Here is a 16,809-nt window from a genome sequence, read left to right on the forward strand (position 1 = left end):
CCGACCCCAGGCTCCTGGCATGGGGTCTGACAGGACGGAATCTGAACAGAACCATAAGAAAGCAAGGTAGGGGAAATTGCGGGGGGGGGGGGGGGGGGGAGAGAGACGGGATGAGGAGGGGTGTGGGGATGGGGGTTCAGCTGATCCTAGGTTCCTAGTGTATGTAGTACATGTATATTTCTGAATTACAAACGTTTAGGACGATCAGAGCTACATTTGTACAGACTGACAAAACCCCGTTTGTAACGTAACACCAGTGTAGCGAAATCATGGTAGTACACAATCGTTCTTCATTTACTTAGGCGGAGATTAAAAAAACAATAAATCGCACATCTCTGGGAACAAAGCAGATAAAATAAATACATGAGGTTTAGCGTGACAAGAAATGAAAAATAACACATGACAGCGCAATACTAGCATGTAGCATAATAGGAAAGAGGTCCCACCCAAACAGTTGGTTCAACTTCTACAAAGGTAACGTGTTTCTGCTGTTTGACGCTTTTCATTGCAACACAAAGGCGGAATTATTGAATGAGTGTTTGGGCCGAAAGGGGTTTCTGCCGGGGAAAATCTGTTGAGACACACACTTGTACTTGGTGTTGGTAAAACAAATGCAGGAGAAAGGGTTGTGTTTGTGTTTGTCCTGTGTCCTTTGTCGTTTCTCTTAAACCTCTTACATCGACAGATTGTTCACAACAGTAAACAGTTTCAACTTCTGTCTGAAAAGTTATTTAAGGCTCATGGCATCACAAAGAATATTTGTCTGTTTCGTTTATTGCTTGATAAGATCTTAACCTTATTTTTACGAGGTAATACTTTTTTGTTTGACTGACGTGTTTCTGTTTTATTCTGTGATTCTGTTTGAGCCTCACAACAACCACATTTCTCTGATGATAAAAATCCAAAAATAAATAGACTACCAACGTTCCAAATTCACAATCCAAAAATAAGAAAGGTACGTTATAGGACCAAGGAACGTTTAATTATGACAAAACAAACCGTCGAATATGAGTGACCGTAACGTTTTGTTTTGTCATAATTAAACGTTCCTTTAACATACCTTGCTTTTTGTTCGACTCGGATGAAAAAATGACGGGTGTGGTTCTTCCGTAACGGTGACCCTCACTATGTTGTAGTATTAAGGACACAACATGTGTTGTTCTTAGAATGGTGTGATTCTCTCGTAACGGTGACCATGACTATGTTGTAGTATTAAGGACACAACATTTGTTGTTCTCAGAATGGTGTGATTCTCTCGTAACGGTGACCATGACTATGTTGTAGTATACTGGACACAACATAATGTTGCTGTTTTCAGACGGGTGTGGTTCTTCCGTAACGGTGATGCCGACTTCAAGGCCAAGCTGGTGCTGGTCAGTCCGAAGACATACCCCACCTTTGAGACGCTGCTCGTGGGCCTGGGTGAGAAGGAGGTACCCACAGTGGCAGGTGAGCAGTTCCACACTTTAACCTTAAAGGCCCGTCCAGACACTCCCGGCCGACCCTGTCCACATTTGACTTATGCTCAAAACGGCGCACCGCGTCGTGCTATGATCGCGAAGCGTTATTTGCAGAAGAATAGCGCGTGTTCTAATTTCTATGACACAGACATAGAACGACGGAAATTTGACCAATCAGAGCAAACCAGAGCGATGACGTCAGCTGCTCGCGGCGCGGCAGTCGAATGCAACTGAACCTTCTTGTCAGCTGACCCGCTCCACTGATACCGCGTTGTGAAAAGAATCGTCGATGTGTGGCCACTCGGCAAATCCCGCGCGACGCACAAAACGGCCTGCGGCGCATAGAGCGTAAAACGGCGGCCAAGTCTGGACAGGGCTTAACCAGCGATGGCCAAATCCCAACCTTTTAACTCGCCAGCCGGGCCAGTAACTGTAAAAGAGTCACTAGCCCGCCAGAAGTTTCGCTGGCCCCGTGCAAACCAAAGTTGGTGCATCTGATTTGAAACTCGATATTACAACCAAAAATGTTACATTTGACCAGAAGTTTGACTGGCGAGCCGGGAGAGTTGCCAGGCGGTTTCTACTAGCCCGGCGGATTTTTTTACTCGTCCCTGGCAACCGGGCGGACGATTTGGCCATCCCTGTTAACCGTGCCGCCTGGGTCGTGGACGATCCGGACCCTCACACAATTGTCTGTATGTCTGAAACTATTGGGAGTTTTTGATTGACACGTCATACACCATAGGACGCTCCCATCGACCTATTTCGGCCAATCCATGTCGGAGTTCGGTGGGTTATGGAAACACAAAAATACACAGCATGCCTACTCAACGAAAGCGGAGTGAGCTGACTATGCTCTCAGAGTATAGTGTAGGGAACCCAAATAGGTAAACGAGCTCACACGTAACCAGAACATTCTGGAACGCTGAAGAAGAAGAAGAAGAAGTAAACAAACAAATGTGACCCTCCACCACGGATTGAGTCGCATGTCACCTTTGCATGATTTTCATATTTGTACATTTTCCTAAAGAGTTTGTTATGCTCTATCCAGTGGTGAAATCCGTTTTACAAAAGAGCGAAAACTGTTTGAGTTATAAGCCTGTGACTAAGGTGACCCTCACACTGTTATCAGACACTCCCCGGACTTATAATAAGCCTAGCGCAGAACCGCGCGAGGTGACATGCGACTCATTTCGTGGTGGAGGGTCACAAATAAACAATGACGTAATTTGAACTGGACAGTCCGGATGATGTGGGTTCTGGCGAAGTCGGCAAATCTGAAGAATCGGGGGAATCCACTGCACCTTAATAAGTGTTTTGTTGTTGCCTTTGTGTGTGTTTTGTTTTTGAGAATCACTTTGGGTAAGAGAAACTGAACATTTCTTGAGAATACCTTATTGCTTTGTGCACCTTACGCCAGGCTGTTTTGTCTTTTTATCCAGTTTGTTTGTCTTTCTGTGGGACTTCCGGTCTCTCAAGTCTTGTCTTGTCTTGTACGAGTATGGTGTGGTTTGGTCTTAACTAGTGTTTCCATGGGTTAGCAGCTGTGTGCCTACCCGTTACCTTATCCCTGTCGACTTTGTGTGTCAAGTTTGTCTTCCTGTATTGTTTTATCCGTTCTTGTTTTTGAGTATGTGTTTACTTAACTTGTTTTTCTTTCTTCATAAAATGTTCTTGTCTTATCTGGTGTGTCCGTCTGTCTTTTGGTCTGTCTTCATGTATGCCTGTGTATTTGTTTTTCTGTTGGTCTGCCTGCATTTCTGGATGTCTGTCTGCAGGTTTGCTTTGCGAAACGTATTTATTGGGTACATGAGAATCATAACGCCCCTGAAAGCTATTCCTTTTTTCTTCTTTCTGTTTTTCTTCATTTTCCTCAAAAGTACGCTAATTCCTTTTTACATTTAGTCAGGTTTTGACTAAATGTTTTAACATAAAGGGGTGAATCGAGACGAGGGTCGTGGTGTATGTGTGTGTGTGTGTGTGTGTGTGTGTGTGTGTGTGTGTGTGTGTGTGTGTGTGTGTGTGTGGAGCGATTCAGACTAAACTACTGGACCGATCTTTATGAAATTTGACATGAGAGTTCCTGCGTATGATATACCCGGACGTTTTTTTAAATTTTTTTTCGATAAATACCTTTGATGGTGTCATATCCGGCTTTTTGTAAAAGTTGAGGCGGCACTGTCACACCCTCATTTTTCCATTAAATTGATTGAAATTTTGGCAAAGCAATCTTCGACAAAGGCCGGGGTTTGGTATTGCATTTCAGCTTGGTGGCTTAAAATCTAATTAGTGAGTTCGGTCATTAAAAATCGGAAACTTGTAATTAAAATTATTTTTTTATTAAACGATCCAAAAACAATTTCATCTTATTCTTCGTCATTTTTTTATTCCAAAAACATATACATATGTTATATTTGGATTAAAAACAAGCTCTGAAAATTAAAAATATAAAAATTATGATAAAAATAAAATGTCCGAAATCGAATTAAAAGCAATTTCATCTTATTCCTTGTCGGTTCCTGATTCCAAAAACATATAGATATGATATGTTTGGATTAAAAACACGCTCAGAAAGTTAAAACGAAGAGAGGTACAGAAAAGCTTGCTATGCAGCACAGCGAAATCACTACCGTGCTAAACAGGCTCGTCAGTTTCACTCCGTTTTGCACAAGCAGCGGACTACGGTCATTGTAAAAAAAATGCAGTGCGTTCAGTTTCATTCTGTGAGTTCCACAGCTTGACTAAATGTAGTAATTTCGCCTTACGCGACTTGTTTCTTTTTACATTTAGTTAAGTTTTGACTAAATGTTCATAGAGGGGGAATCGAAACGAGGGTCGTGGTGTATGTGTGTGTGTATGTGTGTGTGTGTGTGTGTGTGTGTGTGTGTGTCTGTGTGTGTGTCTGTGTGTGTGTGTGTCTGTGCGTGTGTGTGTCTGTGCGTGTGTGTGTGTAGAGCGATTCAGACCAAACTACTAGACCGATCTTTATGAAATTTGACATGAGTCATTGAGAGTTCCTGGGAATGATATCCCCGAACGTTTTTTTCTTTTTTTCGATACTTTTGATGAGGTCATATCCGGCTTTTTGTAAAAGTTGAGGCGGCACTGTCACACCATCATTTTTCAATGAAATTGATTGAAATTTTTGTAAAGCAATCTTCGACGAAGGCCGGACTTCGGTATTGCATTTCAGCTTGGTGGCTTAAAAATTAATTAATGACTTTGGTCATTAAAAATCTGAAAATTGTAATAAATTGTTTTTATATAAAACGATCCAAATTTACGTTCATCTTATTCTACATCATTTCCTGATTCCAAAAACATATAAATATGTTATATTTGGATTAAAAACAAGCTCTGAAAATTAAAAATATAAAAATTATGATCAAAATTAAATTTCCGAAATCGATTTAAAAACAATTTCATCTTATTCCTTGTCGGTTCTTGATTCAAAAAACATATAGATATGATATGTTTGGATTAAAAACACGCTCAGAAAGTTAAAACGAAGAGAAGTACAGAAAAGCGTGCTATGCAGCACAGCGAAACCACTACCGCGCTGAACAGGCTCGTCAGTTTCACTCCGTTATGCACAAGCGGCGGACTACGGTCATTGTGAAAAAATGCAGTGCGTTCAGTTTCATTCTGTGAGTTCCACAGCTTGACTAAATGTAGTAATTTCGCCTTACGTGACTTGTTCTTTTTTTTACCAAAAGGTAGCTAATTCTTTTTTCTTTTTTTCCCCAAAACGTTCGCTAATTCTTTTTCTTCTTTTTTTTTCTCCAAAAAGTTAGCTAATTCTTTTTTACTGTTTTGTTGACCAGGTGTAAAAGTACATACTCAGTTGGCCTGAGGTCAGACATTTTAGCTCATGCATTTGACTGTGACCAGGTGTAAAGTACATATTAAGCTGGCCTGAGCTCATGTTTATTTTACTGTGTTGTTGACCAGGTGTGAGGCACATCTTCAGCTGGCCCGAGGGCAAGGAGATTAAGTCAGTCACGGACCTGCAGAATGGGCGGTACTACGTGTGTGCCAGCGTCAACCGCCTGATCAGAGTCAACTATGGAAACTCGCGGGAGCAGTTTTGGCACGGCGGCAAGATGCACCACCTGGAAAACCACCTCTTCGTACACAAGAACGGAACGGTCTGTGCATTGGCTAGCCTACTGGGCTGATTTGCACGAGATATTTGGTTTAAACAAAATGTTATGCAATGTACAAGACATGAAACAATTAACAGTATGTAACGAGGACACGAACTCAAGCAAAAAAGTTTCTAGATAGTTGCCAACCGGGTGTCAGCCAGCTTCGGAATCGAGTTGGCTGAAATCATAAACATCCTCACTTACAACCATTCCGACCCCGTGGCTGGCTCCCACCCAATTGGTAACTTTCTCCTGCACATCATGGTTGATTTAAATGTGTATTTACTGTTTGTTGTGTTGCACAAGTGGAAGGTTCCTTTTGCTTTTGGATCCCATACTATATTAGTAATGTTTTAGACAGTATTTTTGTTCGTTCTGTCTTTTTTTTCAGATGCTGTCTTTCTTTCTTTTCTTTTAGCTTTCTGCCTTTCTTTCTTTCTTTCTTTCTTTCTTTCTTTCTTTCATTTGTTTTGTTCTGTCTTTCATTCCTTTTCTACCGTTCTTTCTCTCTCTCTTTCTTTAGTTGTATTCTATTTCCACGACTGTTTTCTCTCATATCTCTGATTGTTAGCTCATAGTTTGCGTCCTCCTCCACAGGCGACGTCTCCACCCAACAACCAACCCAAGCCGCACGTGATAACGGTGATTAGCAACATGTACCGTGACAGTCACGAGAAGCTGATCCTCAACCCCAACACCACGCAGAACTTTGAAGACGTGCTGGCTGACATACAGAACATGGTCACTGTGCCACACCCTCCAGTCAAGGCTCTATACACTGAGGCTACACCTCACATCAAGGTAGGTTTCTGCACCAGTGCATTTATAGCTAGCGTGCCACATGTGCATAATTATTTTGTGAACCCCAACACCACGCAGAACTTTGAAGACGTGCTGGCTGACATACAGAACATGGTCACTGTGCCACACCCTCCCGTCAAGGCTCTATACACTGAGGCTACACCTCACATCAAGGTAGGTTCTAGAGAGGGAGGCTAAAAGCCGCGCCAAGGAATGTTCTGGACCATTTCATTTATAGCTAGCATGTCACATCTGTAAAATTATTTTGTGAACCCCAACTCAACACAGAACTTTAAGGACGTGCTGCAGGGATGTTGCCACACATTCATACCTGTAGGACAAATGTCCTGAGCTCTTCGGCATCAATAGGACATTTGACTGCTTTCAGAAATTTTAATAGGACATTATAATTGTGTGCAAAACACAACATCATGTGCACACAGACATATCAGTATATGCACCAACATTGTGTGCGTATATTGTTTTATTACTTTTGTTTCAAACAGGACACACCAAAAAAAGAAACAAACAAACTAAAAAGCAACCAGAAACTTCAGCACTCTTACTTTAATTGGCACACAATCTGCATTATTTCCTGACGCGACGGGGCTTTTTCTTGACAGATTCGGTTTGTTTTGTTTTGTCAAATTAAACGTTCCAACAACTTACCTTTCTTGTTTTTTGATTCTGAAACTTGGAACGTTGGCAGTCAATTTGTTATTAGATTTTTTTTAGAACTTTGAAACACGTTTCTTTCTGTGACACGCACGACAGGTGGAAGGTTTCAGTCACCTGTTCCGGGATCTGAGGGAGCATAAGAACTTCCTTGTGTGCGGGGAGGAGGGGGTTCCCATCGAGCCCAAGAAACGGCCGCTCCCCAGCAGCAACTCGTCCAGCGACTCGGTGGGCGGCAAAGGCTCGTATCGCACGTCCAAGCACGCCAGGGGTGAGTTCTTGGACATATAACATCTGTCTTTTTAATTTTTTTTAATTTTCATATTATAAATAAAACTTGTTTCAAGGAGATCACATTATTATTTATAACAAGGTTTAAAATAGCAAGTGTGAAGAGTTATGAGGTTTTTTAAATTTGGATTTATTTGTTTGTTTGTTTGTTGGTTTGTTTGATTGTTGTTGTTTTTGAGGAACTTCTTGAATTTACTGTGAATGACCATAAGATACACATTGTTTTGTTTTTGTTATAGCGGATGTGGCTGGCTTGAGCAGTGACTCCGTGTCACCGGGCAGACGGCCTATGGCACTGAAACGCATCGAGCCTGTCCGCTGTGATGTAAATGGAAAAAAGAGAGGTCAGTTCTCATTAGTAGATGAAGTAAAACTTTTCACTCATACAAAATCACCCAAATATGTAAAAATGGTTTCATTTGTTTTGGTTACTTTCCTTACCCGTGCGCTAGATCTAATGAATTCACGGCCGAAAAACAAGATTCTTCTCAATTTTGACTAATTGATTGATTCATTAATTGATTCATTTATTGATTGTTTGATTACTTGCTTGCTTGATTGGTTGATTCATCGATTCATTCATTCATTTTGACTGCCTCTTGAAGTAGGGCATGTTTTCACTTACATTTTGCAACGTTCAGACTTGCGCATTTTACTGGGCTGAAACGAAACTTGCAGATTTTTTTAGTGGTGGCGAGAATGAAGTTCACCCATTATTACGCTGTTAATGTTTGGTTGTTTCTGTTCAAAGCACTCATTGCTGTAAATGTCATGCTAAATATCTAATAAGGATCTTATACTGTTCAAAAAAAGAAACGCATAGTTGCTACTTGCCAAATTTGTTTTATTTTTCGAAAAAATTAACAGAAAATCCAATATTTAGATTATTTGTTTGAAATTTGGTATGGACACAGTTGAATGCACACACAGTTCATTTGCATCTTCAAATCAATCAGTCAATCAATACGATTGGGTGCCGAGGCTGTCAAGTCAGTAGGGGGTGTGACTGCCTTGAGCAGCAACAACTGCCCGGCACCTTCTGGGCATGGACTGGATCAGATGCCGGATATCTTGCTGTGGGATGGTGTCCCACTCCTCCTGAAGTGCCTGCAATAGATCGCGGTGATTTGCCGGCGCTTCTTCTCGCCTGCGCACACGTCTGTCCAATTCATCCCAGAGGTGTTCTATCGGGTTCATGTCTGGCGACATGGATGGCCAGGGAAGCACCTGGACATGGTGGTCGGTGAGGAACTGGGTGGTGAGTCGTGCTGTGTGCGGGCGAGCGTTGTCCTGCTGGAATATGGCATCCTGGTCAGCCAGAAGAGGAAGGGCGTGTGGGCGCAGAATTTCCTCCACGTATCGCTGGGCAGTTATGCGCCCTTGGACGTGCACCAGGGTGCTCCTTCCAGCGGTATTGATCGCCCCCCACACCATGACGCCTCCACCACCATGAACGGGTGCCTCATCCACACAGTTGGGCGCGTAACGTTCGTTTACTCTCCGGTAGACCCTCCTCCGACCATCATGTCGCTGGAGCAGGAAGTAGGACTCGTCGCTGAACCACACGTGTCTCCAGTGATTCCGGACGGTCCAGCGAAGGTGCTGGTTGCCCCACTGCACTCGGTTCTGGCGATGGCGGCGGGTGAGGACAGCTCCTCTGTGAGGTCTGCGAGCTCTCAAACCAGCTTCATGCAGGCGGTTCCGCACGGTCTGGTCCGATAATCGGTGTGGCCCGGGGAGAGCCTGGACAGAAGATGAGGCCGACAGGAAACGATTCCGGATGTGGCGGAGCCGTATGAAGCGGTCGTGAGCAGCAGTTGTCGCCCTTGGTCTTCCCGCTCGTGGCAAGTCAGCAACGGAGCCAGTGGCTTGAAACCTGACCCACAGTCTACTGATGGTGCTCTGGGACACGTGGAAGTGCCTGGCGATTGCACTTTGACTTTGGCCTGCTTGTAAACGACCCAATGCAATTTGGCGGTCTTCTCTGCTCAATCGGGCCATCTTTCGTCGCTGAATTGTCGTCTGATTTCTTTGTGGCGAACAATCCGCTTTTATGGGTTTTGGAAGACATGGTGACAGCTCAATATTCCCCGAGTTTCACGAGATTACACTGAAGCATGACGAGTGGTCATGCCAAATGAGCAATTTTGACATTGTAGCCACTGATAACGCATGCGTCACGTGCAGAGCTCACTTGTGGCAATGGACGAAAGGTCGACGACCAGATAAACATTTTCTGCAGTTTGGTGGATATCCTTGTAGCCATATAACTAAATTAACCAAATATTACAAGCTATGCGTTTCTTTTTTTGAACAGTATACAATGACGCGTGCAAACAAATTAGTTCGAATGCTCTAAAACCCCATTGATAGGTGACCTCTTTTTACGAAGAACTTTGTCAAGACCGCATTGCCGACGGGTTTCTATTCACTCTGGTAATGGATCTAATTTGAGTCCATAGAAAATTCGCAGGAGCTATCGAGGGCGCTCTTCCTTTTTGAAGTGTGTTCAAATATTTGCCGAGAGCGTAGGTACAGGTTTTTCCAACGATTATGGCTGGAGGGTATGGACAGAAGTAGACCACGTGGTGCTGAATGGGATTGTGTGATGTGGAGCAGGGAACAAACTTACCAATGTGATCCTTTTAGAAGTGACTCGTTGCAGAGAAGAATAAGTGGACTTTTTGTAGTTGTCGTGTTATTGTTGAGCATCGATCTGAGGGGACTGATTTTGATGAAAGGGTCACTTGAGCATCTTGCTTTCGTGAACAGCAACACTTGATGATTCATTATAGAGTAAGAATGTTGTTGCAGACACATGAACTGCTACTGCTAGCTAAAACAACATGAACTATTGGCATAATGTTTAACCACCAGTGCTGAGGTGACAGACTTGTATGCTGACCAAGTCAATTAATGTGTCACTTGACTAATTTATTCTGAAGTTATAGTTTACCGACTAATGTCAACGCTGTTTAAAGTAGAGAATTTAGTCACAGGCTTCTGATTTGTAGAAAAATTAAATCTTAATAAAAGGATTCAGATAGTGGGCCTAGCTGTCGTCAGTTAAAGGTGAATGTACGTCACAAAAAGCAGAAACACAAGTTTGGTCGTTGTCACATGTTGACTCTGGTGTCAGTTACGAAATTAATTCAAACAACAAGAATGGTTAGTTCATGGAACGTTTTACTTTTGTTTTGTTTCGTTTTGTGAATATTTTGTTTTTGTCAAAAATTAAACGTTCCATTGGCTAGCCATTTTTTTTCTCTTTCTCTTTTGGGAAGACGCTTAAGCGTGCCCTTTTAATCGATAAACAATAACATTATATGACACACTTGGTATCTGTATGTTTAACTGTACATTAATCTGTGGCACAGCACATTTAACATTTACTTTTGGCGCGAATTCTTACAATACATAAATGGACAAGAGTGCATTAATCAATGCTGTTGTGTCTGCGGTGACAAAATTTGCGACATCGACATAATCATGAATCCACACACACACACACATATGCATATGCACATAAACTTAAACATTTTCATTTACAAAATACTCAAACGTCTCAACCCTAATTCGCAATTAAACATTACATTTAAATCAATAGGCTTACCATATCTACACTTACTGATACACATTAATTTTTTGCTATCAACAAAATATGATTTATAATTTTGTTTGTTGGGGTATGCATTCCTGGTAAATAACCAAACAATACATCATGTTCTGTTAATATAACATTTTTTTTCGTATTAACACAAATACATCTAATAACATGTTCCCAAAATAACTTCATTTTTCTACATTTCCAAAAAAAGTGCTCAATATAATCTATTTCGTTACAAAGACTACACAAATTATTTTCTTTCAACTTCATCTTGTGGAGTAAAATGTTTGTGGGGTAAATATTATGTAATATTTTCCATTGAAGCAACTTTAATCTTTCCTCGCTTGTACATTTAATTGCCAAGAGCCAATATTTCTCGTCAATGGAAATATTATATTTATGTAAGCAGAATTTTACAGAGCATGGTGCGCTTGCTTTTGCATTTGTTAAAAGAGCGCGGAACTGTTTGGGGGATGTTTTTTTTAACAGGTCTTGTAGACAGGGCCCAGATTCGTCGCTCGCGTTTCCGTTGGCTGTGTCGTCTCGCAGCGCACGCGCGCGGAGGGCCGTGTGCAAAGCATTATACTCAAAAAGCCGTGTGGCGCTATAACCAACAGTGGTACAAATCTGTTCATACGGGACAATATTACCGTCTATCCATATATCACGTACAACATTCACATCAGCTTTAATCCAATTTTCAAAACACAAAACATTCTTTTTAAAAACAATACCTGCATTATTCCACAAACATTGATCGATAAATCGTTATTTTTCTACAACATGTATATTCTCAATCCATTTTTCAATACATGTTGCCAAAATTTCGATTTTATTCTTATCAGGCCTACAAACTGTCTCGGGGTGGCAGTTCATTGAAAGCAACACAGACGACTTCCAAGAGCGTCATAATAATGTCTTGGAACTAATTTTCAATTTTGAAAATCTGTTTGCTGTAGCCTAGCTGCCCAGCATAACAAAAAGGATGTCTGCATATCATGCATATTTATCATGTCAATACCGCCCATTTCTATTTTGTCACACAAAACTGTTCGTTTAACCTCAAATGTTTTAGTGTTTGAATACTTACGTTTCCACAGAAATTTAAAGAGGATAGTGTTCAGTCTGTCAAGCATTTTTGTCGGAGCAGAGAGTTCCTGAAAAACGTAAACAAACTGGGATATCAAAACATGTTTTAATTATGCACAATGTACCGCTAATACTTAAATTTCTTCTTGACCACATTCCAACAATTCTTTCAATTCTATCAACACGTTTTGACCAGTTTTCTTCAATGTCAGAAGCAACAATATCATTCCTAAATATAATACCCAATATCTTTAACTGTTTTGTCCATTTTATATTAGGCAAAACAAAAAATTAGTCTGTTTACGGTAACATAGGCCCAAAAAATAGGGTCGGTAGGTCGGGATTTTTAAAAAAAAATTTCTCTCAAAAAAACCCCATATTTTGAAGTTATTTTGCCAAAAAACAAAGACTTTTTATTATTTTTTTTTTCTTCCCCCAAATGCCCCCCAAAAGTCTAGGGTCGCGCAAAAAAATAGGGTCGGTCGGGATACCGTAAACAGACTATTTTGTTGGGGGGGCCTTACAACATTGTTCTGGGCTGTTCTTCATGGATCCCAACCACATTGCTTCGGTTTTATTTTGATTCAAATTTAAATTTGAAATATACGAGAACTGTTTTACTATCAATAATACCTGTTGCAGGTCGTGTTTGTCTTTGAGAAACAGTGTTACGTCGTCTGCATACATTGCCAGTTTTAACACATATTCCATGTTTCTCTCTCGATCAAATGATGGAAAATTCAGTCCTTTTATGGTCTGATCACTGCGGATTTTAATGGCTAGGAGTTCAAGGCCAAGGACGAAGGCCATCGGAGAAAAATTACACCCCTGACGGATCCCGGTTAATACGTCGAATTCCTCGGAAATCCAACCCACGTAATTAATACAACTTGTGGTATTATTCATTAATACTTTTACCCAATTTAAAAAATTTCCACCAAAACCAAATTTTTTAAATGCCCAAATCATATATTCCTTTGATATTGAATCAAATGCTCGTGCAAAATCCAGACCAAGGAGAATGCCTGGCTTATTATTACAATTCATAAAATCTGTTACATCATCAATTAATCGAATAATATCACTCGCTTTTCTGCCTTTAATGAAACCAACCTGGTCCTCTGATATAATACTAGAAACAACAGACCCAAGGCGATGTGCCAGACATTTTGCAAATATTTTGTAATCAGTATTAGTGAGAGAAATGGGTCTCCAATTATTTAAATTATCTCGTGATAGATCCTTTCCTTTGTGAATTAAGGATATCACCGCCTTTTTTGTGTAGGAGACATCTCTCCAGCTTGAAAAGATGCGCTTAAGGAGGCAAACACCAAATCCTTCACTTTAGACCAGAAACATTTCATAAAACTGGCTGTGACGCCGTCCAAGCCCGGCGCAGGGCCGTTTCTTAATGATTGAAGTGCTCCACCAATTTCTTCAATTGTAATTCTTTTTTTTTTTCTTTTTTTTTAAATTTTAGAACGTTAGCAGTGTATTTTTCTTTATTAGCGTCAAAAGTCAAACGTTCTATTAGCTTAGCTTTCTTTAAAAAAAATTATTTTAAAATTTGGAACGTTAGCAATCTATTTTTCTTGTTCACGCACATTTATTTGCAGAAACTTGCAGATTGTTTTTATTTATTTATCAAAAATGTCCCAATATGCTCAGAAAGTACCCAGGCCGTTGAATTTGTGTTTGTTTGTTTGTTTGTTTGTTTGTTTGCTTAACGCCCAGCCGACCACGAAGAGCCATATCAGGGCGGTGCTGCTTTGACATATAACGTGCGCCACACACAAGACAGAAGTCGCAGCACAGGCTTCATGTCTCACCCAGTCACATTATTCTGACACCGGACCAACCAGTCCTAGCACTAATTAACCCCATGCCAGACGCCAGGCGGAGCAGCCACTAGATTGCCAATTTTAAAGTCTTAGGTATGACCCGGCCGGGGTTCGAACCCACGACCTCCCGATCACGGGGCGGACGCCTTACCACTAGGCCAACCGTGCCGGTCATTGAATTTGTGTATGTATTCAAGTTGAAGGATTGTCTTATCTCATGTACACGTCTAGACAGATCTGTGGCGGCTGACACGAGGTGTAACTTGAGAAGCAATGTACTTTTATAGGTACTTTCACACGAAGAATAAGCTATGGATTTTTGATACATGGATTACACAAGAAGGAAGATACTTTAGGTACTTATTCACCAAAATTAAGCTATGGATTTTTGATACATGGATTACACAAGAAGGCAGATACTTTTAGGTACTTACTCACGAAACATAAGCATTGAATTTTCGATTCATGGGTAACATAATGTGACAGGGAGACTACCGTCGCCCTTCAGAGCAGACTCTGCAGAGTTGTTCGCCTTTGAAGTAGGCAACACCTGTGGATTGTAGAGTTCTGTTTGTGATGGGGTCTGGCGGCTTTTGACTCTCGGTATGTTCATGGATTCCTTTGCGAATGCATAACAGTTTTTATAGGGCTTAGAAATAAGCTCTAAAATTCTCAATCCTGTTTGATTGGACTTCGCCTCCAAAGGTGATTGTGGTGTTTCGGCACTCGGTTACATTTGGCGTCGTCGACAGGGATGGGACTCGACATGATATGTTCAGGAATGGCGTTATGGCCACTGAATCATATTTCGTGCGGTTCCCATTCCACGAACCTGGGAGGGAACTAAGCTTGGCGGGTCCATGTTTCGGAACTTTTGGAGACAAAGTTCATTCAAACGGTGGTGAGTGTGACAGGGAGACTACCGTCGCCCTTCACAGCAGACTCTGCAGAGTTGTTCGCCTTTGAAGTAGGCAACACCTGTGGTTTGTAGAGTTCTGTTTGTGATGGGGTCTGGCGGCTTTTGACTCTCTGTATGTCATGCCATGTCATGAATGAATGTCGTGTTCTGTCACGTGCATGTCATGTCACACTCAGCACGAGTAATTCACTGCAGTTGCTGGCCCGTAGAGTGCGTTCTTTCACAAGCAAACATGCTGATTACATAGCGACTGCTTTAACGCACCTCGAGCTTACATAGCCAAGTCAGTGCTCAAATAGCGATTTTCTCCCGAATTCCTGAGGGTAAAGGGGGACAATCACATTTTCGTTGTGTCTTAAACACACGACACAGCTCCCTCTGCTCTTGGCGTGGGTCCAGAAAGGGGGCTAGCTGCCCTTGGTGGCGTTCCCACTCGCCCTGCAGGAGTCCTCGTGTTTCTCGGGAGAGAAGTGAAAGTCGCTAGAGGGGTGAGCTTCAGCTCACTCTTTGTCTAGGGACGCTTTTGTTACCCTGCTTTTATCCTGCCTTTTTAACCCTGAGCTGTTTGGCTTGTTTTTTCTTGGTGACCGTACCGTACCTTGTAAGTGATGAGCCAAGTTGCTAAACACAAACTGCCAAACACCACCTTTGCTGATAGGCGGGAAACGTTCATCTGGGTAGATAACTACCTTCCAACGGACACCACTGCTCTGAGGGAGCAAGATTGGTCCCTTAATATGGACCAAACAGCAAGCGGTTCTGACCGCGCCCCAGATATTCCCATGGAATCACTGAATGAGACTGACCGAGCCAGCCGGACTGGTCAGTCCCCAAAATCCAAACAGCTTAATAAAGCAATCACCAATGAGAAAACCAGCATATCTTCTCCTTTCAAGAGAAAGAGATTGCGGGAGGACGACCCTGAGGGGGGGCAGAGCTCTCCGGAATCTCTTCTCTTCCGGGATAGCCCCCCACGCTCTCAGATTACTGATCATTTTGAGGAAGACTTCACCGAAGTCAATCGTAAGAAGCCCAAAAAGAAAAAGAAGCAAAAGGTCCTCTGCGAGGGTCCCCCTCTTCAGGGAAACACAGGTATTTCCCATGCAACATCTGCCCGGGGGGTCGACACCTCCCAACCCCTAACTGAATCACAAGAAAACCAGACAACTCAACAGCCACTACCACCTGCCAATACACACACACACACAAAACAAAGACCCCGAAGAAAACTTCTTTACCAACCCAAGCAACCTCCTCCCTCCTTCTTAGAGTTCCCCGTGGTGGTGCAGGACCTGAAGGAGGGTCCTGCAACATTGCAGGGACTCGGCCTCAGGAGGAAAAAAACTTTTGACCTTGCCATCGGCGAGGTCAAAGAAATACGCATGCTGGCAGCTGGGAGCGTCCTGGTAGGGTGCTCCTCAGCATCACAACAAAACAAGCTATTGAGGCTGGACTCGATCGGCGGCATCAAAGTGAAATGCCACCGTCCGGAGGTAACAACCGAAGGTGTCATTAAACGCATACCCACAATACATTCAGGAACAGACCTGTCTGAGATGGCAGTGGGCGTGCGCGTCCGGATGGAGGATGGGAGTCTTGTAGAAAAGGGCCCCTCCTCGGTTCGATCTTTTCGCCGTCTTCTCCTTAGGGATGGGAAACCGTCTCAGGCGGTCCGTGTCACGTTTACAACGGCAATTCTTCCAGACAGCGTCGTTCTGGAGAGTGAGGTGTACGGCGTCGAACCCTACACTCCTCCAGTGCGGCGCTGTACGAAGTGCCAGAGACTATCGCACCTAAAACAACAATGCAAATCAAAAGTGCAGATCTGCCCCCGATGTGGCTCCAAGGGCCACGACGGAGCGACGTGCACCAAGGCCAAACATTGCGTAAACTGCAAGGGCGAGCATTCCGCCGCTTATCTTGGATGCCCGGAAATGAGACTGAGGCTGCAGGCCAATAAGATCAGGTCGGCAGCATA

At 42.5% G+C, this 16,809-nt stretch overlaps 1 protein-coding gene across 2 annotated transcripts in view; it reads left to right on the forward strand.

Moving 5' to 3' along the window:
- LOC138978849 (echinoderm microtubule-associated protein-like CG42247) overlaps nt 1-16,809 on the forward strand; it is a 134,015-nt gene that overhangs the window by 80,588 nt on the left and 36,618 nt on the right. For both annotated transcript variants that reach the window (XM_070351646.1, XM_070351645.1), the window contains 6 exons: nt 1-66; nt 1,319-1,449; nt 5,412-5,608; nt 6,206-6,409; nt 7,184-7,355; nt 7,615-7,719. The exon at nt 1-66 is cut by the window's left edge and continues 110 nt beyond it. In XM_070351646.1, coding sequence (XP_070207747.1) covers nt 1-66; nt 1,319-1,449; nt 5,412-5,608; nt 6,206-6,409; nt 7,184-7,355; nt 7,615-7,719 — 875 coding nt within the window. The remainder of the gene's footprint in view (nt 67-1,318; nt 1,450-5,411; nt 5,609-6,205; nt 6,410-7,183; nt 7,356-7,614; nt 7,720-16,809) is intronic.

This window comes from Littorina saxatilis, linkage group LG10 (genome assembly GCF_037325665.1).
Source record: "Littorina saxatilis isolate snail1 linkage group LG10, US_GU_Lsax_2.0, whole genome shotgun sequence".
Lineage (NCBI taxonomy): Eukaryota > Metazoa > Mollusca > Gastropoda > Littorinimorpha > Littorinidae > Littorina > Littorina saxatilis.